Source organism: Chroicocephalus ridibundus, chromosome 5 (assembly GCF_963924245.1).
Source record: "Chroicocephalus ridibundus chromosome 5, bChrRid1.1, whole genome shotgun sequence".
NCBI classification, from domain to species: domain Eukaryota; kingdom Metazoa; phylum Chordata; class Aves; order Charadriiformes; family Laridae; genus Chroicocephalus; species Chroicocephalus ridibundus.
In genome coordinates, this window is record NC_086288.1 from 61,714,173 (window position 1) to 61,739,747 (window position 25,575).

Below are 25,575 nucleotides of genomic sequence, written 5' to 3' on the forward strand. Positions count from 1 at the left end.
CTGAAGTTTTACCTTGTCCTGGGCACAGTCAGCATCAGAAAGATGTTCTCTATGGAAGCTGACATGTATTTAGCTGTTTTTTCATAGGGATTGGTGTATTTAAATTTAAAATGTGTTTATCTAAGTTACCAAACAGAAAACAGGCACAGATAATGAAGGAAAATCACTGCATCCCAAAAAGCACTTGCTCTCTAGGGGTCAAATTCAAATCCACACACATGGGAAGCATTCACTTGCACCAGGAGGGAATTTAGTCTGATAATAGTTAACTGTATCTTGAGACAAAACCCTATTAAGTAAGAAAAAATATCCGTAAGTTCAATGCCCAAATGCCTCAACACTTTTTGACATCTACATCAGTCGCCATTAAAATTAAAATGTGAAATATAATGACTGATATCCGCAAGACACATGAAGCTGACTATTCTAAGATGCTTGGTGACAGCTTAAACTAGTCGAAGTGACACATGGGAACAGATCCAGACTAACACGTCTCTGCCCACCATCTTAGTGTAAATGTCAGCGTGGAAGTAGAGTCTGTGAAAAAATGTCTCAAATGGATTTTTTTCCCCCTTTAAAAATCAATCATTGACAACTGTTTGCTAATAAGTCATGTTTTCTTTTTAAATGAAATCATAGTTGGTCATAGCCAGCAATTCATTCATTCCTAGAGGGATAAAGCCACACAAGCGCATAAAAAACAAACAAACCCAAGTTGCAGACTTAGGTAAATACCATGCAGTAGTGGGGTTTTTTTAACAAAAAAAATAAACTGTAGGGAAACCATGACCATACGGACAGCTCTAGAGTATTTCAAATCACTGAACAGATAGACCACGGTAAAGGAACAAAGTGGGAATTTCCTTTGGTTTCCTCTCCTGATGCTGAACGGCATTACCGACTGCGGTGGCATTATTTCTACGACAGTCATGCCTGACTACACCAGGCACCGCCAAAGTCGCTCGGACAAACCCAGCAATGCATGGATTGGGCACCTGAAAAGTTTTGTGGATGAGAGGGGTGGGTTAATGTAGCCCCAACAGCAAAGCCAACAGCGTCCAGTCTGGGACCTGGGCAGATTTGATGCTGTCAGGAGCCTGCGAAGGTTTGAAATAAGAAGCAAAGCAAGGGTGAAATATTCCAGCCCACCTCGTGGTGGTGGTCCCAGCAGCCGCCTCCGCCCCGGGATGGAGGAGAGGAGCCGAGAGGCTGCAGAGAGGCCCCCGGCGTGTCCTCCCTCGTCCTTCTTCTCCCTGCTCACCTCGAGTCAGAGCTCCGCACAGTTTAATTACAAACCACAGACATGTGCAATTCTATTAGCCAGCCTAAAGCGCTGGCATTAGATAAGCTTGTGCTCTGAATCCAGTTACTAAGACGCTGCCAACAAGCTCAGAGATTCGGAGCCTCTTTTCTATGCAGGTCCGTTTGGTCTGGAAATAGCATACATATACACTGACTTGAGTTTAACAAAGAATGTTAATTTGGGTCAGTGAACTACCACTAATTGAATTCTAATAGATGTCACCATAACTCAAGTGCTCCAGCTCTCTCAAGCAAAATGGCAGCAGACTGACGCAGGCGCTTGCACGGCACCGGGGGAGAGAAAGTCTGTCCTTCAACTGCCTGCTTTCTTCCCTTCCCAGTTTTAACTACTGCTCAGACATAATAAAAGGCAAATGAGATGCTGGCTTGACAGCTCCTGCAAAAGATCTTCAAGAGCAGGTTTTCGTTTTTCAGGGTGGCACTTGCTCTCTCCAAAACTGAACAAACCTTGAGCTGCTCCACGCACAGGCACAGCTGCAAGGATTTTGAATACAGAGCTAATATACTTTAAAAGCGTAACAGACTAGTACCCAGCCCCTTCTTCTCGAGATCGCTTATTTGAAAAACACCATTTTGAATTCTTTTTCCCTGTGCTGGGCTGGGAGCAGTAACCCCAAAGCGCAACTTTTCCAAGACTTGTGGAGCCCGGCGGCATGGGGATGCCGGGAGACTGCAGACAGCCGCACACCCGTCCACACGGACGGAGGAAGGCTGTATTCAGAGGGGAAAAGGGAGTTTATTTTAGCTGAAGTAAGCTTAGTGTGATTCACACTAGCTTAACCATGGCAAGGCTCCTTCTCAGCTCATCTAAAAGTAGGAGATTTACAGTCAACAGACCATGAGGGTGCTGGTTCGTGCCTCGGTTAAGACGGAGCAGAGAACACAAGGTGAATTTTCCACCGGCTTGCATCCTCTGTAGTCACCCATCCCTGCGCAAAATGGATGCGAAACTGCTGCTGAAGAACAACAGTGGCATTTTGCACAGCTGTGAGTAGTGACACAAGGGGCAGGCTGGTGGAAAATCGGGCCCAGTGAATTCCACCCTCTAGGTAAGTCTGCGGTAACAGCTGGCCCCTATGGAACAGGCCACGCCGGTGATGCTCACCGAAAAATATTAAGCAACTACTGGAATCCAAACATAAAAAAACTCCAAAATTGAGATACTAACCTAAATTCACTTTGCATGGTTACATGGAATGGGCAGTTATGCATCCAAGCACTTAGCTGGACCTCAAAATAGTCAAATGAGTGTAGGAACTTCCCCTCATCCACTGAGCACAGAAAATATTTGGGAGGTGGGAGGCAAGGAAGAGAACAAATTCTAATTCTTTTTTGTTTGCTGACCAGAGAAGAAAAATGAAAAATAGGAGATTCAAGATGCACACCTTTAAAAAGGTACTGCAAAATCATCTCAGAGAATTTCCCTTTTTAATTCTTCTAGATTTTAGCCACATGTTACCGTGTGCCATTGCAGAGAGACATAAAGCAGAGAGGCAAATCTGAAAAATGAACTCTCAATTTGGCGCAGCAGGCGAAAGCACTAAGCCTATATTCAGAGGGACAGACACAGGCAGACACAGACCGCGGCTAACAGAAAAGCTCTCCTGATAGGGCAAATGGTGCTTCAAAGTGATGCCTGAAATGGCTCTGAGTCGTTCCTAATTAGAGACCCATGAGTTTGATAAGACATATGTGACCTGTTCACGCCCAGGGAATGACCTGAGTTTATGCAGTTCTGCATCAGGGATATCAGACCCGGATACTGCATACACTCCTGGTTCCCCGGAGAGCGGGATGAGCACTGCACACACCAGCCACCTCCAAGTTGCACGTTCCTTAGCACCTTCACCTCTGGGGATCACCTTAGCCCAAGCTCTTCGGGCTAGCAAACACCGAGAGCGCAGAGCCCTCCATCACACTGGGTATGCCATGCAGACGGCTGCTCCGTGATGAATCGGGACCTTCAGAAAGTAACATTACATTGGCTTCTAAGGAGCAACCTTAGATGCCCACACACCCAGCCTCTGATGTGTCTCCATCGTGAAACACACACACACATATGTATGTGTAAATTCAAGCCCTATGTCCACCTTTGTAATGTTGCTTAGAGTTAGCAGGACAGCAGAAACAAACAAAAACCAATATTCCCCCATGAATCTGCTGTCCACCATTGAAATGCCACCATTTAAAGAATTTTCACCAGAATTTAAAGAATATTCACCAGCGGGCAACAAGAAAGGCTTTAGGCAAACTATCCCCAGCCTTTCCTCTGCCACTGATTATTCATCCTGACCCATCTTGTCCTTCTGCTGCATCTTCGTTTATGACTTCCACCTTTTTCATCTTGCCCTTTCTGTCAACCATCAACTCAGTACCACGCGCCTTCCTTTCCCATCACCGGTTTTATACACCCTCCAGTTAAACCTCCCTGTCCATGTAAAACTGAATAGCCTTCAAATAACTACAGATAACGTTATATGCTTTTTAATAAATGTATATTTGTCTATTCCAGTAAAAAAGCCAAAACCCACTGCTCTTCTCCCACCTGTCTCACACTATGAGCTCTCATGCAGACGGTGTCCACCCTGACTCAGTGGGCTCATCTCTGCATTACTGCAGTAAAGGTGAAGACAGATGTAAAATTGAGGTCTTGATCATCTGCAGCTTAAAAAAAAAAATAAAAATGCTGTGGCAGTTTTCATCAGAGGAACATTTTTAAGCAGTGCCCTGCTGTACAAATGCTGGCTTCCGTTAACTTTTACTGCCATTTCAAGGGGACCTGTAATATTTTGTCCTGAACTGTTGCACACCACTGCAGAGTCCAGTTGAGTAGCTGTCACATTCTGCACCAACACAGGAGGTGTCTCCATGGAGAATAAAATAATCCTTATGTGTAGTTTCTGTATTAATTTATTTAATTTGTAAAGCTCTTTGGGACTCTGTAAGATGAAAGAAGCTACATAAATGTAAAATATATCACTATTATTGCTGTTTTCTAACCAGCATTTTCCATTTTGTAGTTGGTATTTTTCTCCCGTAGTGTATGACCTTGTATTTTATCTAAATTAAATCTCATCTTGTTAATTTTTGCACAGTTCTTTAAACTCTCAACATCCTTTTGTTATCTCTCTCTCTGCCTTCCACTGTGTTTATGATCCCTCTTAATTTGGCATCATCTGCAAATTGTACTGCTCTGTATATATTGTTTAGGAAAGTATTAAACAATATTGTGATCAGCACTGACCCTTGTGAAACCTCCCCTGATATTCTTCCTAAATTGATGTTGTAACATTTATAATTAGGTACAAGAGGACACAAGAAGAAGTAACAGGCAGCAATTAAGGAAAGGAAAATATAAGCTATCAGTAAAAACTCTGACAGTGAAATCTATGAGAATGTACAATAGCTTCCCAAAGGAAGGGTTGAAAGTCCCAGTGCTTACTAAAAAATACATTAATAGTAAATAAAACACTAAATAATAATAACGCTTAGCACATGGTGTATATACTGCTTGACATGTTCAAACCTAGTCACCAGAAATAGCTAGTCTGGGGAAATAGTGAAAATTCTAGAAGACAAAGCACCCAAGTATATTTTCTTTTGCTTTTTGCATATGTAACAGCCTCTCCCCAACCCAGCGTGACTCAGGGACAAAGCATTCCTGCAAATAAACCTGCACTACCAAGGGGATATGCATATGCCTGAGAAGAGGACAGGATGACCTAGCACTTTTCATTCTCTCTGTTGCTGTTCCCTACACATCCCACTATACGCTCTCTACGGGATAAGCTCTCAGTCACCAAACCCCACCTTTACAAATCCCTGTTCTCCTGATTCTTTTTTTATTCTTTTTTTTTTTAATACAATAAACATAGTGGGTAATTTCAACCTGCTGGCAAAAGATAGGACTAACTCCCTTGTGAAGACAGCCTTGAGAATCAACATTTTGAGACTCAACAACTGCCAGGAGGACTTCTCTCAAAAGTATTAGTTAATCCATTTATTCTCTCCAGCCAAAGAGGAAAGAACGAAAGCAGGGCAAGTCTCAAACCTGTGATGGTATTCAGGAGAGATTTCAGGACCAAATCCATTGGGATGAGGGGACCTCTGAGCCTGCTCATGGATACACTACACCAACACTTGGTCCTTCCTAGCCTTTGACTAAAGCAATTAAGGGAGATCTTGGACAAAAGGTAACTGATAGGAGCTTGGGAGCATAAAAACGGCTGCTACAGGATCCATCCAGGAGGTGGATGAGAACGCTCATGCCCCATCCCTTTCACCTGAAATGATCACCTCATTCATGACCAGACCAACCCTAGAAAACACAGCCATCACCCACACAATCCACCAGCGAGTCTGTGTATGCACTCAGGAGAGAAAACCACTGCTTTGAACAAAATTCTCACTCCCGCATTCTGCATCTGGAAACAGCAGTCCTCCTCTCCAATAAAAGTCTTTCATTTAGTTAGTCAGTATTTCAGTTATCCCGCTTCCTACGCCATCACAGCTTTTGGGCTGGGAGCGCAAGCCACCCCAATGCTCCACCAAGCTATGGATAGTTAAGAATACGCTGAAGATTAAGTATGTTACTAGTCCAACCCATCTCTGCTGGACTGCTTACATGCTTAAAATTTAGCACATGTTCCAGTGTTTCGCTGAAAGAGTCAGTGCTCTCAGATGCCTGAAAGATCACAGACCCGTCGTTTACCCTCTCCATAGGTTTTGGCAGCCACTTGGTGGCTTGATACCTACATTGCACCACGTGATGTCAACAGAGTTCATTTCTAGTTCACACTAGAAAAACTTCAGTTTCACACATGACTAAAACTGTGGCAGTAAGTGTTCTGTATTTCCAGGACTTTCAAAGATTCAGTAGTAAACATCTGTAAAGCAGGATTTACGGTCTAGGTGTGGTTATGCACAGAGAGAAGTAAGCAGAATACAGTCAGGAGCAGAGAGAGCTAGAACCACAGCAAATGAAGAGGGAAAGGAAGAAAGAAAGGACAGCCTACCATGGGAGGCAGCCACATACCACTATCAGTTTGGAGAATTAAAGAACAGAAAGGACACTAAATACTCTAAAAACTACCAATCTCACATGAACAAGAAAAAAAAAGAAAAAGTCTGGAGTCATGTTCTCACTCCTACAGCCAGGGAGAACGTGGATTAAGCTTTTTCCAAAAATGGGGAAAGAAGGGAATGTAAAGATGGCTGGTCCAGGCATCCTGATGGAAGAGGAAAGCTAGAAAGTGGTGGAACTAGAAGGCAGGGTAAAAAAGCTGAAAAGATGAACGGTTGAAAAAGCGAAGTATTTTGAGGAATTCCACTGACCTACCATGTTGCTCAGCACTCTTCAGAAACTGTTTTTGCTAAAACAGGGTTGGAATAAACATATGCCATTTAACCCTAGAAGCTACAGGCACACAAGTGGCACCAGATGAACACTTTGAAACACAGGTGTTTCCAATAGCACCAGAGGTGCTTTCAGAAGCCATGGTGTATTTTGATTTCCAGAGAATGAGCTGAGGAATGGAAGATTTCAGTGCTCTAGAGGACTGTATGAACAGCCAACAGCCATCCAACCTCACTGACCTCTGCTGCTGAAGTTCACATGGGGTGAGAAATAGGTCCCAGTCATTGAAGAAAGAGGACAGTCGTCACGACACCTTGATATCTTGCTGGCCTTGCAAGCCTGTAAGGCCGGGCTAGGCATAACGACTGGGTGCGATGCCTCATCTGCGGCAGAAATCAAGCCAGCAAATTCCAGGTGGTGGTGACACTTCCAGACCTTTTGCAATGCTTCCAGTGCTGCCATCTTGTGTTTGCACCTGCGCTTCCCCACTTCAGATCCTGCTTTATTTAATTCTGAATAGCTCTCTCACCAGGTCATGTAACAGGCTTTGCTTACATTTCCGAAGTCACTTACTACGCACGTCTTTTAAAAAGAAGACATTTTTTTCACCTCCATATATTACATGAGGTTCCCTAGAAGTATGTGTGATAAATGCACTGAATTTAAGAATTAAAGCCACATTAGAAGGCATTGATTTTCTTTACAGTAAGATGAGCCTCTTCGGGAGCTGGATGGAGGTAGTGAACTGAGCAGACACAGCATGATTCTGGCGAGGCGGAGCATTTGGGGAATTGCTCCCGCAATAGGAAAAATTTGTTTTAATTAGGTTGGTTGGTGGTTCCCAAAGCAACATGCTGTGAGTGGGAAGGAGAAATGAGGATGGGACTGTAAACAGATTGTTGTGCTCTCAGCCTCTGAGTCACAGCACGGAGAGGGAACTTGCGCTCCTGGCTCTGCTGCCAGAAGAGTCTTCGGAGCGCGAGGAGGGGCAAGGGAGGCGATGCGTAGACGTCCTTCCCCTTTTACTTTACTCCTGAATTGCTTATAAAAGCAGATAAGGTTTTGCTCTCCTGGACAAGGGAAAAGATTCGAGGAAGAAGATAATAACAAGCAATTAGGGCAGCAAAAATATCCAAGAACAAAACTGACCAAAAATAATAAAATTAAAAAGTGAGTGAGAGCAGTTTTGTCATTCTGTCTTAGATTATGTTGAGGAGGCTGAACTCAATTTTATTGAGAAATCAATTCTAATTTGGCACTCCACACGCTATCTGGCAGAGGACGCCAGTAACAGTCTCCATTGAAATCTGCCAGCTAATTTACTTCTGCTGACTTTACACTAGCAAACAGAAGAAGGAAAAAGTCGTGTCGTAGGGATGACATTTCCCACGAAATACCTCGCACCAACACGCGTTCTGAGTCCTCCTATGCTTGCTTTAGAAACCCATCACCTTGCAAAGGGAGACAAAAAATAATAGAAACCTCCCCCGGACAAAACGGTCTGAGCACTAGCCTAACCTAAAGGTGCAGCACGTGTCCTGCAGACTGGGCTTGCATGTCGTGAGCTGAGCTGGAAGGAAGGGCTCGGGGACAGGTCTGCTGCTGTAGGAGGTTAACACTATCCATCCTCCAACTAAACTGACCGTGGAAGTCCAGTACCTGCAACTTTTATAGACACTGTGTCCTGCTATCGATTGTCAAAAGGGGGAAAAAAAAAAAAAAAGCTTTTAAAGGACTGTGAATTATTGAAGAAAATGTGTCTGTAGATATTTGAGAAATGTACTGCATAAAATTTATCATGGGTTACGTGTCTGGGAGCACAAAATGTGCCGTTTAATGCTATGCTTTACTGACCTTTAAGCAGTGGCAGCTATCCTAACTGTATTCACAGCTTATGTGTATTCACTCAGCATTTATATAAAATATCGTTTATTTTTACGAGGTTTGTGCCACTGAAGATTTTACTTGCACTGAGAAAACTATTGCTGAGTGGGTTGTTCATAGCATTGTTTCCAAACATTAATATAACCTAGAAGTGTGAAGTTCTCAATCCGTATGTCCTGTAGACGAGGGGCTTTATTTCATGAAGTAATTCTTACATGTGGACAGAATTAAAACTAAAGGAAAAACAAGGAAAACGAAAATGTTTTTATTCTTTTGATTATTTATTGCCTTCGCCTTTGCTTCTAATGAAACCCGAGCGATCCTACCTGCCTGGCACAGTTACGTTTTCTTTTTCAGGGAAGGTTTCTGTCTTCAGTTAAGTAAGTAATATCCATACAAAAGCCCCAAATTTAGAAGTGCACAATGACTTACATTTCCTCACTCCATTTATAAACCAGGTTCAGTGCTCCATAAGGACCTGATTTCACCCCCTCCCTCTCAGCAACATTCTTTAAGTCTTTACAAAGATCCATTTTCCCTTTCTTATTCCCAGAAGCCTGCTAAAACTAGGGCAAGATGGCCTAAAATTACTATTTTCCTCAAAGTCCCAGAAAACCTAAGGCCACCGGCACCTCTCCCTTACAGCAGAGCTGTAGCTGGACGAGCCGCACGAGAGCGATGCTGGGAGTGCTCAGGCCCCCCCTCACCTCCACCTTTGAGAACCTCTGCCCTGTCCATTCGAGGACACGCTCCCACTTACTCTCCAGACCTGGTTCATCAGAAAGCTATGGACTTTTGACCCAAGCAGGCATTTCGTGGCTCCAGGAACCTGATGCTAGAAAGACTGAACTTTATCTCTGAGAAAGGAAATAGGGTAAAAAATGAATATAACAACGTTGTTCTGAATAATTGATGTTGCAATCTAATGCTATTTCCTTTTGTATTACTGCAATCTTCTTAAAAAGATATTCTCAAGCTGTTTATTATAGCAATAACTATAATTTTTCCTTCTCTTTTAGCAACAGCGCTTCACCCATAATGTCGCCTACAGATAACGTATTAAAGATATAAATAAAATAACACGGTATAGGTGGTACAGCAACACATAGGTTGTTAACCAGCCGAACAAAATGTGGTTTAGAGTTGGATTAGCTAGAACTGGTTATTTAAATGTCTGCTGTCTTTTGATTTCTCCATCCTCGGCTTCCTGTCTGTCTCTATCTGTATTTGCTTTGACATTATGACAATACGGTGAATAAAACCCAAACACATTCACGTTTTTCTTCTATTCACCTCACTGGGAAGAAGAAAGGAGATGAAACAAACAGCTTTGAATGACGAGAATATAGAAATCCAGCCGCCAAGTTTAAACATCCTCTTGCCTCTCATTTCTTGTCATAGCTCTGAATTTCTTCCAGAAAAGCTGTAATTTCTTAAAATATAAAAATCCATTTTAAAAATTTCTCCGTCTCTTCTAGGATGGACTAAAAATAACCGTGAGTGCAATTATTACCCTCTAACCTCTAGCTTTGGTTCAACTGCATATGCTGTCCTCAGGAAAATCTCCAGCAGCAATCAGCGCTGTTATTTGTATTGCAGCAGCATCTCTAAACCCTTGCCAAGAGTAAGTCCAAGTGAGGTAATTTCTTACACACGCCTAATGTAACAGGTAGTCCCCATTGCTAAGATTTTAAATGGAAAAGAGATTGTCCTAAATAGATGAACCAGACAAGGAAGGGGCAGGAAGGGGGGAGGTCCACTTGGCATGGAGGGACCTGAGGCACAGTGAAATCCCAGATTAGACCACGCAGAAATCACACTGGATGTCACGGCTTAATTCTCCCTTCTCGAAAGCGCCAGCAGCAGCCCTGTGAAAGCAGGATGCTCTGCACAGTTAAGGAAGCAGATCTGGCAAAACTATCATGATTAAACTAGAAGAGGGTACATTTAGTTGGTATGTAAGGAAGAAGTGTTTTATGATGAGGGTGATGAGGCACTGGAACAGGTTTCCCAGAGAAGTTGTGGATGCCCCATCCCTGGAAGTGTTCAAGGCCAGGCTGGAAAGGGCTTTGAGCAGCCTGGGCTAGGTGTCCCTGCCCACAGCAGCGGGGCTGGACCTAGAGGATCTTAAAGGTCCCTTCCAACTCTAACCATTCTATGATTCTCAGCAGTGTATCATCACCTTCATTACAGGAGACCAGCTCTCCCACAGGCTGTCCTAAGTGCCGTGATGTGCTCTTCGAGGGAGCCCAGGCCGCAAGGAAGGAGACAAGACAGTGGTGGGCGGCAGGACATGCTTGCACCAGAGGTGAGCAAGCCCAAGATGCCACTGTGCTGTTGAACAGGAAGAGTCCACAAAACAGCAATTGCAGGCTCTCTAAAACCAGAAGAAAAGCAATGACTCTTCTTCAATATGGCAAAGAATAAACCAAATCTTTCATGAGGATAGGCATGAAATAGGCCAAAATGCTGAAAACTGCCTCCCGTATTTTCAGGAAAAACAGACCTTCAGAGTGCCCTTTTCAACCCTGCTTTAGCACTGCTCAGGTGTGTGCAGACCTGCGGCACGAACACCTTCCAACAAAGTGCCTTTCTTCCCCTTGCTATAGTTCATCCCCCCAAAAGTAAGAGCCACATCTCTCCTGAAATCCGTCACAACCATCCCCAGGTCTAAGCTGATCTCTTTGACCTGCTCAAAATAACCACTGACGTTTGCCACTGCCAAGGGCTTTCTCCATCAAGACAGTTCCGGATTTAAGCCACATTTCCACATCTTTATGCCCATGCTTCAACCTAAGCAGGGAAGTCCTCCCAGCTGATGAGGGTGAGACCATTCACAAGCACTCCACCTAGAAAACGTGACCAGTATTTGTCAGACCAGCTCCCTGAAATGCTGCAAACGGCACCACCTTCCCAAGGCAGTGGCACAGGCAGCCTAGCAATGTTCCCTACCTGGAGACACTATCTCCATTAAATTTTTGTGTCTGCAATACTGAAGCGCATTTTAAGACAAATGCTGTTCTAATTTGCTGTAGGCACTGAAGGCCAACATGCATTTCAGTGGAGAAAGTTATATGTTTTAATTGGTTTATGAAGACAAAGCATATGCCATGACACAGTTAAATGATTAACAGATTCCTACGAATGCCTTTGGCATAGAATATCTATACATTCATTAGCTGGAACAATTCATCTTCTTGATAAAACTAAAATTAGTTATACAGCAGGTTTACTTTTTATGATTAATAAATGATAAAAATCTAAATTATCCATCTGAAATGACTGCTTTCTTAGCTATTAATCTCACATTTATCAGCTCCTATAATTCACATTATTAGTTGAAAAATCAATTTCCCAAATATTTTTATTTTCCTATAAAAAAATCAAAACGTGGAATATGAAGTATCACCTCCTTCACTACATTATTTTGGAATTCATTCTAAATCAAGACATTAAAAGATGCAGTATTTGATAACTTTACCATAAAAACCAAACAGATACAATATACAACTGTGCCTACATTATGAACGTCCAAAAAAAAAGAAAAAAAAAAGAAATTGCTCAGTAACAAAATCACTCTAACAAAAGATGTATCAGCTCATTTGGATTTTCCAGCTCTCCGTAGTTATTTTGCCAAGAAGCAAAATCCATCTCATTTTGCAGAAAACCAGCTTAGGGCAAAGCAGAGCGGACAATACGGTAAAAGGTCAAAAGTACAGCACTGTCTGTGTCCTGGAGATGGGGTTGACACATCACAGGTTTAGCTACAGGGAAGGGGTTGAGAATAGATCCTTCTGTCAGCTATTTAAAATGTTGAAGGCCTTCTGTCCTCCAATTAAAGTGATCAAGGAAGTCTACAACAGCTCAGCTATAACTGCTGTGCAGCATTCCTGTTGAAGACCAAGGGCTGAGTAGGACATCTTCGTTTAGTCATGTCATTTCTGGTGTCAACCCATGAACACTCCTAATTCCAGTAGTATTAGAAATGAGGATTCTTCTCAGAATCAGAGAAGCTACATTTAACATTTTCCAGTTTTTGGCAAAAGGTGGGTGGGGAGAAGGATGAAGTGGAGGCATTTGGAGAGGTCCCCAGCTACTTGTCCCTTTGGTGGTGGCTGAGCTGTGCCAGGTGGCTTCCCGGAGGTGCCTTCCTGGAGCCCCAGCCCCAGAGGTGGATGAGGGCTGGGGGGTGCAGCCGACAGCGGCACGCTGGGATCTGCTGGAAGGAGGAGCAGATGCCAATGGTACCTTGCTGACCAACTGTTCTCCTTCCCAGCTCAGAGTGAGATTCAGAGCTTGGAAAATGCCCCAGCAAAAGAGAAAGGATGACCCAATAGCTACAGCAAGACGAGCGCTGAATTCTGTGCCATGTAGCCCTGGGAGATAGGATCGAGAAAGACACATGAATCATCACTCAGAAGTATTTAAAAAACAACAGCAGCACTTTTTTGTAAGAACATGCATGAATTCCAGGAGTTTCATGAACTCTGAGCTGCGTGATGGCCACACATCCCCATCTGAAATACGCTGGAACATATTTTAAAGACCAGTCACACAACTAAAAATATTTTTTTTCATTTGAAAATAATTTGTCCACCTCTTTCAAGCATGCCTGGGAGTAATTTTCTTTGCAAGCAAGAGGTTAAATTAGCAAAGAGATGTAAACAGGCTAAACTCTGCCTGGGATAACCTGGGAAGAGGGAGGTGAACATTTCTTTTGAGGCGCCAACTACCTGCCTCCAGAGCTGGAATATGATTGCCCTGAGTCTGACACAAAGCAGACCAGTCATAGTGCGAAGCCTTCCGGGAACATTTAAACTCTGATAACACCAGAGAGGTGGGTAAATGATGGCAACCAGCGCTTTCATGTGAATTAGTAAATATGGTTTAAATGTAAAAAATTTATGTCTGCGAAATACCTTTTTTATCCAGATGTTTCCTTAAAGATTTTGAGAGAATAATAAATACAGAAGGAGAAGTGATTCATACAGCACAGTCAAAAATATTATTTGATTATTTTTGTCAGTTGTCAAATAAACCCTTTGCCAAAAGTAAAAAGTTTTAGAAGAGCTGAGTAGGGACAGAAAAAAAACCTCCAGTGGAGTGTGAGCCAGGTTTCCATCAGCAAACCAGTAGCTCATCGCTACTTCTTCATGAGGAGGGGCAGTGGAGAGGGAGGTACTGATTTCTTCTCCCTGGCATCAGACACTGACAGAGGCTTCCTAGAGAGGTGGCTGATGCCCCAAGCCTGTCGGTGTTTAAGAGGTATTTGGACAATGCCCTTAACCACATGCTTTAACTTTTGGTCAGCCCTGAAGTGCTCAGGCAGTTGGAGTAGATGATCACTGTAGGTCCTTTCCAGCTGAAATTATTCTATTCTATTCCATTCCATTCCATTCTATTGTATTTTTATCAAGCCAGATGGTTAACACAGGCTTCTCTTAGGCAAATGCTTAAGTGGTTCATTACACAGGGATGGACTTACTCCTGCCTCCCCAGGCTTTGCAGAAACGGAGCCACCCGTCTATAGATAGTGCTGGAGCAGTACTGGCGTTAAAGGACAAAGGCATTAAAGATGGCTTTGGGTGCTCGTCCTAGTAGTGTGGTGGAGAAACACAAAGCTTGAGAGACCACAAGACCAAGTCCAATTACCTGGTGAAAAAAGGCAGCCAGTTAAATAACGTCCTTCTCAGATCCAGACGTCCGCAAATCAGTACACTTCACATACGTAACTCAGGATAGCACAACATTCATTCAGCAGGTTAGAAAGAAGCTAAGAGGTGTGCTGGGGAAACTGAAAGATAGGGTTTATATTGTGTATATGAATACACGCATGCACATTTTTTAATATAAATATGTCACAGAGCAAGTAATCTTCAAATAAAATGCCCTTTTTTACTATCAAATGTCTTTAATGTTAGAAAAACATAAACCCAGCTTATAAATAAAACCGCATAAACACTTTTGGTACTGGCAATAAATTGAGAATAATTGACCTTGTCCTATCAAAGGATGAGTGTATCTTTAGATCTTAAGTGCTGTGAACGGTTATGAACAGGCTTAAAGTACTGAGGAGCAGCAAGCTAAGCACAGCATGCACAGTGCATTTCACAGGGTATTAAATAAGCGAGGCTGGTAGAACCTCTCCCTTGGTTTAGTCTTAAGGCGTTTGATTTCTAAAACTACAGTCCATACAATATCACACATTGGTCCTATTTCTCTTTACGCTAATTAGGTATTTTATTATCAAAAAGACACCTTGTACTATCCTGGTGCATCTATGTCTCTTTTTTTACTGCTACGTGCCTGATCCCAGCTTTCAGAAGGACTGACACAGTCTTGTCTCGCGAGGGAATATTCCCCTTCTGCTGCACTTGATGAGGAGCATCAAGGAGAGAACACTTCCTCAGGCGTGATGAAACGAAGGCAAATCGTTTTGTCCTCGACGTATAGGGCCTAACCCTCAAACCCGAGGATGGGCTAATCATTGCCAGCGCTCCGAAGAGAGATCGACACGTCCATCCCTCCCACACGCCAGTACCTACTGGTGCTCTGCCCAACGTGGCAAGTTGAACAAAGGTCAGAGAGTGTCCGTATCACATCACAGATGGCCGAATAGCACTGCTGGAGCCTAAGAGCCCCAAGACATAACTGTACTGCCATTCATTAACAGCCTCTACTCGACGAATAAGCTTCATTTTCTCCCAAATACTCCTAGATACGTTTCCTATGCTAGTATCACACTTTGAAGCACCGTGCATATGTATTAAATACACAAAATCAAATAAAACAACCGTCAAAACAGCAACTGATAAAGAATTTCCCGTCTGATATGCCTCTGCTCAGTTGCCAATAATTTTATGAAGCCCCCAGGATTTCCTTCGCAACGGTAACCCAGGGGATGGAGGTTCAACCAGCCCACCCACACCTGCGGAATCTGCTGCGTGGCAGTACCTTAAATGTTGAAAATGGCAACAAAATAAGTTTGTAAGGTTAAAAATTCAGCCAGCAGGAGATCTTCCTATGACGATTGTCTTGAAAATACAATACTCAGGGGAACAATAAAAAATAAACAGTTTCAGAAGTTATCTGTCTTAAGATAACTGAATTGTGACCGTTCCTCCCTTATGCAAAAAAAAGAGAGAAAAGAATAAAACTTTATCAACTACGTTATTAGATGGAATTCAGTGTTCACAGCAAAGGCAGTACAATGGTGCTAGAGGATGTATTACACTTGAATCTTGCACACTTTGAGCAACAAAGTAAAACGTTCCAGTATTTTCACATCCAGTACCATGGAGGAACACAGCAGAGACTTGTGGAATAATACAAGAAGTAGCAGATTATATTCCACGGCTGCACCACCAGGTGTTTAATAGGGCTCTTTTGTCTATCACCAGCACAGAAGGACAGTGCCATCAGCACTGTGATCAGTCAAAACAAATATTTTGAAAAACTGAATCTGCAGGTTTTTTCACTTGCATTTCCATCATCACAGAATGGCATTCATGTCCTCGTGAAAAGAGGAAGAAACAAAACCTCCAAAATTTGGCAGCTTAACATTTTGCATTGTTTTAGTAGATGTGAGAGAGCTCAATACATACTAAAATATTAAATTAGGAATTGGAAAGTTTACAAGGTTTAAGAATGGCTACTCTAGACAGGACAGGAAATAACATGAAAATTTTGTGTATTACTTCAGGCAGGGATTTCTAAATCTAAAATTTTCAGCACTACCACACCTTGAAGACGTGAACACACTGCATGCACATGCCCGCACAGATGGCTAGATACATGCTTGCACATATAATCCATATATATAGTGTTTACCCAATGTTCTTTTCCAATTAATATTAACTCAATGGGACCGTACTGTAAAGGAGAAGACAGGTTATTGCGTCTCTTGCACTTTACACTGTGCGTTGCTGTGTTCCCAGCTTTACTGAAGCCTGATAAACTCTCATTTCAGCCAAATTACTCCCACTCCCCACAAATGTATATGAGCACTAAAAATTAAATGAAAATGGCAAGACATGTCTGCTTTTATTATTCTGTAGGAAACGATCATCAAACTGCTGAAGGCTCTGACAAAATGCCTATTTTTCATCCACTGCTCTCCTATCTTGATGAAAGATCACAAATGATTCTGGAATTACTTCAACGTTTCTTGCTGTACACCCCTCCCTCTGCAATACAGGCAGTGTATTTTAGGCTATACAGTAACTCGGCACATCAAGGACAAAGCTTAAAGTAAGCTTGAGACAGAGGATGTACTCTGATTGAGCCATCAATTAGGAAGAAAATTGTGGCTTTCAAGACCTCAGTATGTCAGCAGAGGGATTCACGGCTCCGACAAGTTGCTGGGATTGGTGCACTGCTCCTTTCTCAGGATATTTTGCGTTACTGTTTGCTCTCGTTTGCAGAAGAAAAATGCCCTTTTAAATCAACTGGAGTTACTCTGGTTATCTCTGAGAGCACAACTTTCCCTGGATGTGTAAATGCGAAGGAAAATCCATTTGTCTCTAAACATGCAGGACTTTTTTCTTTAAATATTGACATCCACACCCTTATAGATTTCTTAACCTTTAGTCTATCAGCACAGTTGTGGTCACCCAAATATGTGCCTGGCCTGTGGTAAAACTGTGCCAGCTTTGTGACAGCTATAGATCTGTCGGATGTCAGAAGCTGTTCCCAAGGAAACATCAGGAAAAGGGATTATAGGAGGTTTTGAAAACCTGTTCTGAAGGTCTGCTAAGAGGGGCAAGAAAGCCCACCTTTCTCCATGAAAAAAGCAAAAATAGATATAGACCACTACAGCAAAGTCTGAGATGATAAGAACAATAGAAGATAAAAAGTTAAAGCTAAGTGATAAAAACAGAATCATAATTTTAGCATTGCTTTTTTTTTTTTTTTAATAGAAAACTGACTCCTTTTGGAGAGAGAATGCAATCCGTTTTCCAAACTGTATCTCCCCTTGAAAGAAATACTGTAAGCTTATTTCTTCTTTTACTTGCAAGCTGATGTTTATTCATGTGCATGGGGCTACCGCACAGACCTCTCACAGCATGACGAGTGCGCCGGCTGAAAGGTAGGATAGATGACGACTATCGCCAGAATTTTTAAAGCAGGATGCTCAAGCTTGGCTGCTTAACCTATATTTAGCCCGCTAAATAAGCGGCCTGATTTTTTCAAAGTGCAAAGTCGGAATTGCCACATCTCTCACGACGAGAGGGAGACTCGCATGACTGGCCGCTCCGCCGCATTTGCCGCACGGCGCTGGGACCACTCTTCATCTCTGTGGCCCCCTCTGCGTGCCACCACAGGTCAGCAGGTCCCTCAGCCCACCAGCCACGCACAGCTGAGGCTGTGATTGCACGGCAGCTCCAAGGTGCGTTAATTAGCTCTCAAAGGCAGTTCACAGCTGTCACAACCTCCAGCTGCAACCCAGCACCACAGCCTGCCTCCCACCCCAGGACCACGCGACAAGTCCCCACCGCCATGCAAGCCCGAAGCACCGGCCTCGCACGTTGAAGCCCACGAAAAACTGAAATGTCTGTTGGCTTCCCAGGATACCCAGCACTTCGGAAAATCAGGACACTTATTTAGGAGACTAAATATGGATATAAGGGCCTAGTGCTAAAAAAACTTGGCCCATTTAAGAAGAAAGGATGTACGCCATCACCTTGGAGCTCCCCAGCAGACAGGGCTGAAGAGGAGCGCTGGCTCTGCAGCGCTCACCCTAAATCAGCTCCTTTCAAGACTGACACTCTGCTCTACCCTGGGACTTCTAAAGACCTTGCAGAGTGAAGGAATACGGGATGAGTTACAATTGGAGTGAGAATTGGATAACCCTTTCCCAGGGGCTTCTCTGAAAATTGCACTCACATGTAACAGGGCCACGGTCCCAGAGCAAAACATCCACAACCACCAGCCCCATGCTCCAGCCAAAGAGAAGCCAATGGAGATGGCATTTCTGCCTGCGAAGGAGAAGGACGGTAGCGGACCCATGCAGGGCTACCAGGGGACGCTGTCTCCTCAGAGATAAGGTCTCACCTTTATTCACCTCAGGGTTCTATATGGCACGTACAGCACACGTGACTTCTTCCCTCACCACGCTGCCACCGCTATCCCGTAGCCGTGCAAGACTCCCTCACATAAAAAGGAGGCAGAAGCTGCTGACTGGAAATTTATTCTTGCCATGGCACATGTGGTTTCCAGCCAGGTACTACAGAAAAACTGCTTCCATGTCTTCCCAATTCATTTTTCACTCATCAGACCTGGCAGAACCAGCACAAACCAGGGAAGCAGAAGAACAGATTTCCGGATCACTTTATGGGTGTACAGACTAGCTGCAGATGCCTCCACAGCTCCAACTCTCCTCCTGCCTTTTCCTCATCTCCTCCAGGTCTTCCACTCCTTCACCCACTTGTGGAGCCCAGTTCTTTGGGGCAGTGGTGGCCTCTCACACCATGTCTGCACAGTGACCACCTCCTCTCCATCACCTCCACACACCTGCTTCCACTTCTACAGCGACATAGAGAGGAGGGATCATTTGGCTTCCATGTTCACGACATCCCAATTTTATACTTCATTTTGTCAGTGATAACAGACAGATGATCAGAACGACACCACGACACGAGCCACAAGCAGTATTACACAGAGCATCACACCCCTCTGAAAAGAGACTTGTATTTCTTTTTCTAGAGCAAAGTTATGAGGAGGGGACCAAACTAAACCAGCTAGCCTTCTGGGGGAAGGGAGCATGCCTTGTAGCATTTAAACTGCTGCAGTAACTCTTACCAAGCTGGGACTCTTCCCCAGCTTCACCTGATAGGAACAAATCAAATCGCCACTTTATTTGAATTTTGTATAATGGCATCACCAAAATAACAACAACAACAACAACAACAACAACAACAACAATAATAATAATAATAATAATAATAATAATAATATCATCTTTTAAAATCCCTTGTAAGAAGCAGCAAGGGGGAAAAAAAGAAATAGCTTGGTGACACATCTCTTGAATATTGTTGATTGACTAATTAAAATGCAATAGAGCAGAAAAAAGTGCATACACGATGCTTAGGATGTAATGTAAAGAGCAATCACAACCACTCAGTGGGGCTTAGCAGGTCTGAAATGGTATCTAATTCTGCAAACTCCAGAAAGGTACTGCATAATGTAAACATTATTGCTCTGCACACTTTAATGAAAACTGCCTGCCTTTGGACTGAATTGCATACACATCTATTGTGAGTCCAGCACAATAAAGAAAACAAGCACTGTGCATTTAAAGATGTTGCCTCATTAAAAGAAGCTAAAAGAAACCCTTGTTACAGTTACTGTGACACAATTAAGTAACAGGGTGACAGGTGGTGTATTATATTTTTTAATGGAATAAACTTGCATATATACAGACACAAGCCACGTATTTCCTTTGATATAACAGCATGCACCTGCAACTTGTTATTGCAAGGACCTTTATTAAGCAAGTGTGCATTCAGTAACGTCTGCAGATTTACAAAACTATTTACTCGTCCTACAATTTGGAATAGATGGCTCTGGAATCTCACAACTATTCTTTCCAAGAAAATAAGGAGATAATGATAACTGCTCTCACAGGAATATGCTTTCAGGCATTGCTACAAATAAACATACATGTCTCACCTACGCCGAGGTTAAAAAGTTCAGAGATTTTTAGCGCGGAGATTTAATCCGCTTGCCAAGCATACGTTCTTTGTATCACTGACCTGCCAGCTAGCTTCCCGTCGCAGCCCTTTTATCCAGTTTTCTTCTAAGTCCTTATTCTCTCTCGTGGATGTTTCATCCATAGCTGATGGAGCTTGCACAAACTCGATTGGCCACTGTCTGTTACACTCTCTTTGTAAGCCTTTACGGAGGCAGCAGCAAGTGCAGTTCGGAGACAGACTGTCATGAAGAAAATGTCACACCACGGGTTGAGGCGGGGGAGGCGAGGGGGGAGAGGGGAAGGGAGGGAGAGGAAAAGGGTCGCCACGCAAAGGATCTGCACGTGGAAAGATTTGGGGAAGTGTGACTGCGGTCTGACACCTTCCCGCTGGTCCAGCAAATGCATCGCTGCAGCCGGGGAGTTCGCAGGGTAATGACAGAGGGCTGGTGACACTGTGGAACAGCCCTAATTAGATGTAAAGTATAGCAGGACTGCTAATACTACCCAAAGTATTCTCATACGCCTTTCCCAAAAGTGTTTTTTTCACATATTGCCATAATTGTCTCATTTGCTGTCATTATAATTAAGACTGCATCGGGGGTGTGGATTCAAGCGAAGGAAATACAAATAGCTGCTGGGTCTGTTTAAAAGAAAATATTTTAGCGTATCTGTTTGAAAAGTGCTTCCTGAACCGCTCTGCAGCCAATAAACATGAATAATAATACGAGCCATTTTGATAGAAATGGGCTGATTACCATACTCTCTGCTGAGCTCTTTCAGAGCTCAGGTTCAGCAATGCAGAGATGGGTTCAGCAGGACACAAGTATTTCAACCCCAAACCAGAAAAAATTAGTCTCAATATAAGACATTTTTAAAAAAAAAAATCGCTTGAGCTCGCTCTCCGTACATGGCACCTAGAGATGCCTGCCACATTCCCTGAGCGTGGCCAGGCTTGCTTTATGACGTTCTTCATCACTCCTTAACCTAGCACCACCATCTTTCATCCCACCAAGAGGGAGTTTAGTCTCCCCATCAACTCCTTAAAACATCATCTAGCTTTTTTACCAGGAAAAAAAAAAGGCAACAGAGAGAGTCTTGCTGCTACTTCAGTATAGCATTTATCACAGAGTAGCTGAGAATGCTGAACTCACTGCATTTAGCAAATCAAGGTTTTGGGCAGTGACAAGGAACGAAAAAAAAAAATCAAACACTTTTCTTGGAAGCACTGCTTCAGTACCAAAACAAAAGATTAATTTTTAAGCATGCTTTTAGCTGAAACAACTCTTTCCTGTAAAAAAATTATACTGTGATATCTATAAAATTCATAAAGTTTATGAGTATTAGGATGGGGTGGGTTTTTTATGTGTTGACTATTTGCCATTCACACTGTTTATTTATTATGCAGGAAAAAGAGGGAAAAAAAAAAAAAAGGATTAATTTTTAGGTTCATTTTATCTCCTGTGGATTTCCATTTGCAGACCCCCGGCCATCCTCCCTGGGCTGAGTCAGACCTCTGCTCAGGGCTGCTGAACTGCCAACAGTTCCAACTTTGCACCTGTCTTCTGGACTGCTGGAAAACATTTCCATTTTCCTCAGGTTTCCCAAACATCTTTTTCTCACAAATTTTGGCCCTTCCACAGCTTGACAACATCCTTGCCATAAAACTAAATGCCAAGGGGCACCCAGCGTAAGCTGCTCCGCATCGATGTGAGCCTCCTTCCTGCACCTCCAAATTTCTCCTCCGTGGTTTGAGTTTTTTCCCCCTCCCCTTTCTCCTTTTCGTTAAACCATCAGAGGAGCACGGGCGGTGCGGGTCTCTGCTGCGTTCAGTGTGACTTTAGGACTTGTGTTACATACTGGCAGCGCACGTGAACACCGGCTCCTCTTACACATATGGATATTTTATTTTTAGAGCCAGGCAGCGCAAGGTAAAGCAGTACAAACGCCAGAAGGAGGCAGATGCTTGCACAGACACAGAGGGGTGCATCAGGCTGGCAACAAAAGAGACGCAAAGGGGCTATTCGTTCAGAAACGGCTTATTAGAATTCTGCTTTCTGGCTGAAAAAAAAAATATTAATTTTTACTTAAATTAAACAGAGGCACCAGGCAAAGGCAGCCACTGACCTGGCCCCGGTGGAACGCGCCCCATCTCTAATGCTACCCACCCACTGGCTGGCAGCAGAGGACTGCTTGAGCCCCGTCAGCAGGGTGACAAAAGGCCACCAGTACTGCCAATGCTGAACCCTACCTCCCAGATGACAACAAAATATAACAAAGTCGATGACAAATCCTTGAGATGACATAAACTCACTTTTTAAGAGCGCTGTCATTTGCGAAAGGCAGCATCTAGGCAACAGCTGGTCTGATTTTGGAGGGGTACAATAAAAAAATTTAAAAACAAAGCAGGAGGAATTCTTGTCTTGCTCTGCATATGGCAAGGACAGATGCAAACCAACATACCGACATATTCGTACTGGGCCAGGAGCATAATTCTAAATCTAAGACAGATATAGCCCATGGAAAGAGCTTGGCGATAATTGTAAATATTAGCAATGCTTCCAATCTAAGCTGCTCTGGATTGCAATGAATTATTTCGTGACTTTCCCTTGTCTTTTTCACCACCATGAAATAGCCCAAATTGTGTATGAGCTGCAAGAATACGAAGACATTTATTGATGGAAATCAAACTACTTTTTTCACTCACAGTGTCTTTGATATGTTAGAGCCTGAAGCAAAGGAAACATAATAAAAACAATATATAGATGAGAACTTCAATTTTCCCCTACATATGAATCTGTCACTTATTTGCTAAGAATCAAATCTAACTCCACACACAGTTAAAGAAGCCCCATACATCATTCTCCGTAATCTAGTACTCAGCTCAAATGTACCTTGCTTGAAGTTCATACAACATACTTGCTTTTACACCACTCTAAACAAAACATCTCTGGATATTATAGCTCTGAGTCTAAAAAGCTTTCGCTGCAATTCCATCTCCGATGGTGAGAAAAGTGCTAGTGTGAGAACGGATATATCAGCACAAGGTAACAAGGATGCTTCAGAAGTGCATCCTGAGGATTGGATTCAACTGCAACCACAGGCTAATTTTTTTAATATATCCACAATTTATTACTGTCATACCACCATATAGCTGCCAGCAGTGTGGAGAAGCAAAGTGAGAAAAACACGAGGTTTTTTTGAACACTGAATAGCTACCCAACTGCATCCTGATTTTTCAAAACACTTGTACTGTGAAATGGGTGCTGCCTCTGGGTAAGGACTGGCTGCTCACACTCACCCGTACGTGCCTATCTGCCCAAGCAAAGTAGTGTTACCTATGTTGGATATGGTCAGGAGGATACATCTCCACCTCAGTCCTGCTGGTTGCCCGAGCTCCTGGTCAGCCACCTGCTCTCCAGTAGCACCAACAGGAATGACGATGAAGCAGGAAAGAGTTCAGGTGCCTCCCGGTGACCTCAGTGCTACAAAGGGTCTTTAGTGGAGCACTGAACTCCACTGTGAGGAGACCCAGCATCATGCTGGATACCAGCAGACTAACTGGTATGGTTGTTGGAGGGATGCAAGGATACATAAAAGCAATTTTCATCATCTCCTTCAAAAGCTATGGTGAGGTCAGCTCTGACGCAGCACAGCATGGGCCCATCACATTTCAATATATTTCTTTCAAAGCTCTGTGTTCTCCTAACAGTCCTAGATATGCCCACCATTCATTTCTTTCTCCCTAACCCAATGTTGTACGCTGACCTCTGTTACCAGTTCCACGTGAATTAACCATTGAAGTCTAGTACCTGGTGTGCATCAAATTCCTGCTATGGTTTTGTCTCCCTGCCACGTGTACCCATCACAGCCTTGCAATAACCTTTGTTTTAGTTTTCTCATCAGAGGATGACAGTGTGAATACTAAACTTTCTAAGGGATCCCTGGGATGTCTCAGTGCAGAACACTGTTATGCACTTCTGCCTCTTGGATCGCAAGTCTTCAGCACATAGGGTGTTTTCAGTGCTAGACTCATGGCTGGCACCTTAACTCATGGAGGCATGAGATTTATACCAAAAAGGTCCCTCTAGCACTTTCTAAGAGACTGAAGAGGGAGAGCTTATAAATGTCTTCAAGTACAATCCAGATCCAGGAGCACTGCATGATAATACATGAAAAATCTGAAGTACCTTTTAAGTACACAGTGGTTACTGAGGATAAAATTTAAGTTGTCCCTGAACTAAATCCAAGCCATAGCTACGTAATTTCCTACACGGCCTATATTAAAGCTATTCACACAGTGCTTCTTATTCATCAACAAGGATCCCTTTCAGGAGTTTGTATCAACAGGCCAGAGATAGGAAAGAGGAGTCCACAGAGAACTGTTGTCTAATTTGCCGTACTCAGAATAAGTCCCAAAGAGAGAGACAAGGGCGGTTTCTGCTGATGACACTTACCTCACCTGCTTTGTGGAACCTGAATGTCACCTGTCCACACCCAAGTCAGGTCCCTTTAGTGAAGGAGAGGCTGAACTTGGTGAGGGACGCAAAGAATAATAAGAAGGGCTTCTACAGGTATGTCAACCAGAATAGGAAGGTGAAAAAAAGTGTACCCCCTGATAAGCAAACTGGCAAACTGGTAACAACGGACAAGGAGAAGGCTGAGGTACTCAACAACTGTTTTGCTTCAGTCTTCACTGGCAACCTCTCTCCCCACAACCCTCAAGTAGGTGGACCATAATGCAGGGACTGGGGGAGTAAAGTCCCTCCCACTGTAAGAGAAGATCAGGTTCATGACCACCTGAGGAAACTGAACATACACAAGTCTATAGGACCTGATGAGATGCACCCCAGAGTCCTGAGGGAATTGTCTGATGTAGTTGCCGAGCCAGTCTCCATGATACTTGAAAAGTCATGGCAGTCAGGTGAAGTCCCCCATAACTGGAAAAAGGGATGCATCACACCCACTTTTAAAAAGGGTAGAAAGGAGGACCCTGGGAACTACCGACCCGTCAGCCTCACTTCTGTGCCTGGGAAGATCATGGAATAGATCCTCCTAGAAACTATGCTAAGGCACATGGAGGACAGGGAGGTGATTCGAGACAGCCAGCACGGCTTCACTGAGGGCAAATCCTGCCTGACCAACTTAGTGGCCTTCTATGATAGAGTGACTGCATCAGTGGACAAGGGAAGAGCTAGGGATGTCATCTATCTGGACTTCTGTAAGGCCTTTGACACGGTCCCCCCACAACATCCTTCTCTCTAAATTGGAGAGAGATCGATTTGATGGGTGGACTGTTCAGTGGAGGAGGAATTGGTTGGAT

At 43.4% G+C, this 25,575-nt stretch overlaps 1 protein-coding gene across 3 annotated transcripts in view; it reads right to left on the bottom strand.

Moving 5' to 3' along the window:
- Positions 1–25,575, bottom strand: part of PPARGC1A (PPARG coactivator 1 alpha) — a 371,917-nt gene that overhangs the window by 152,486 nt on the left and 193,856 nt on the right. The window contains exon 1 of one of the 3 annotated variants that reach the window (XM_063335981.1): positions 20,317–20,422. The exons of the other annotated variants lie outside the window; for them this stretch is intronic. Within the exon in view, the coding sequence (XP_063192051.1) occupies positions 20,317–20,397 (81 nt within the window). The 5' untranslated portion in view covers positions 20,398–20,422. Of the gene's footprint in view, positions 1–20,316; positions 20,423–25,575 lie in introns of those variants that run through there. 3 annotated transcript variants of the gene reach the window in all.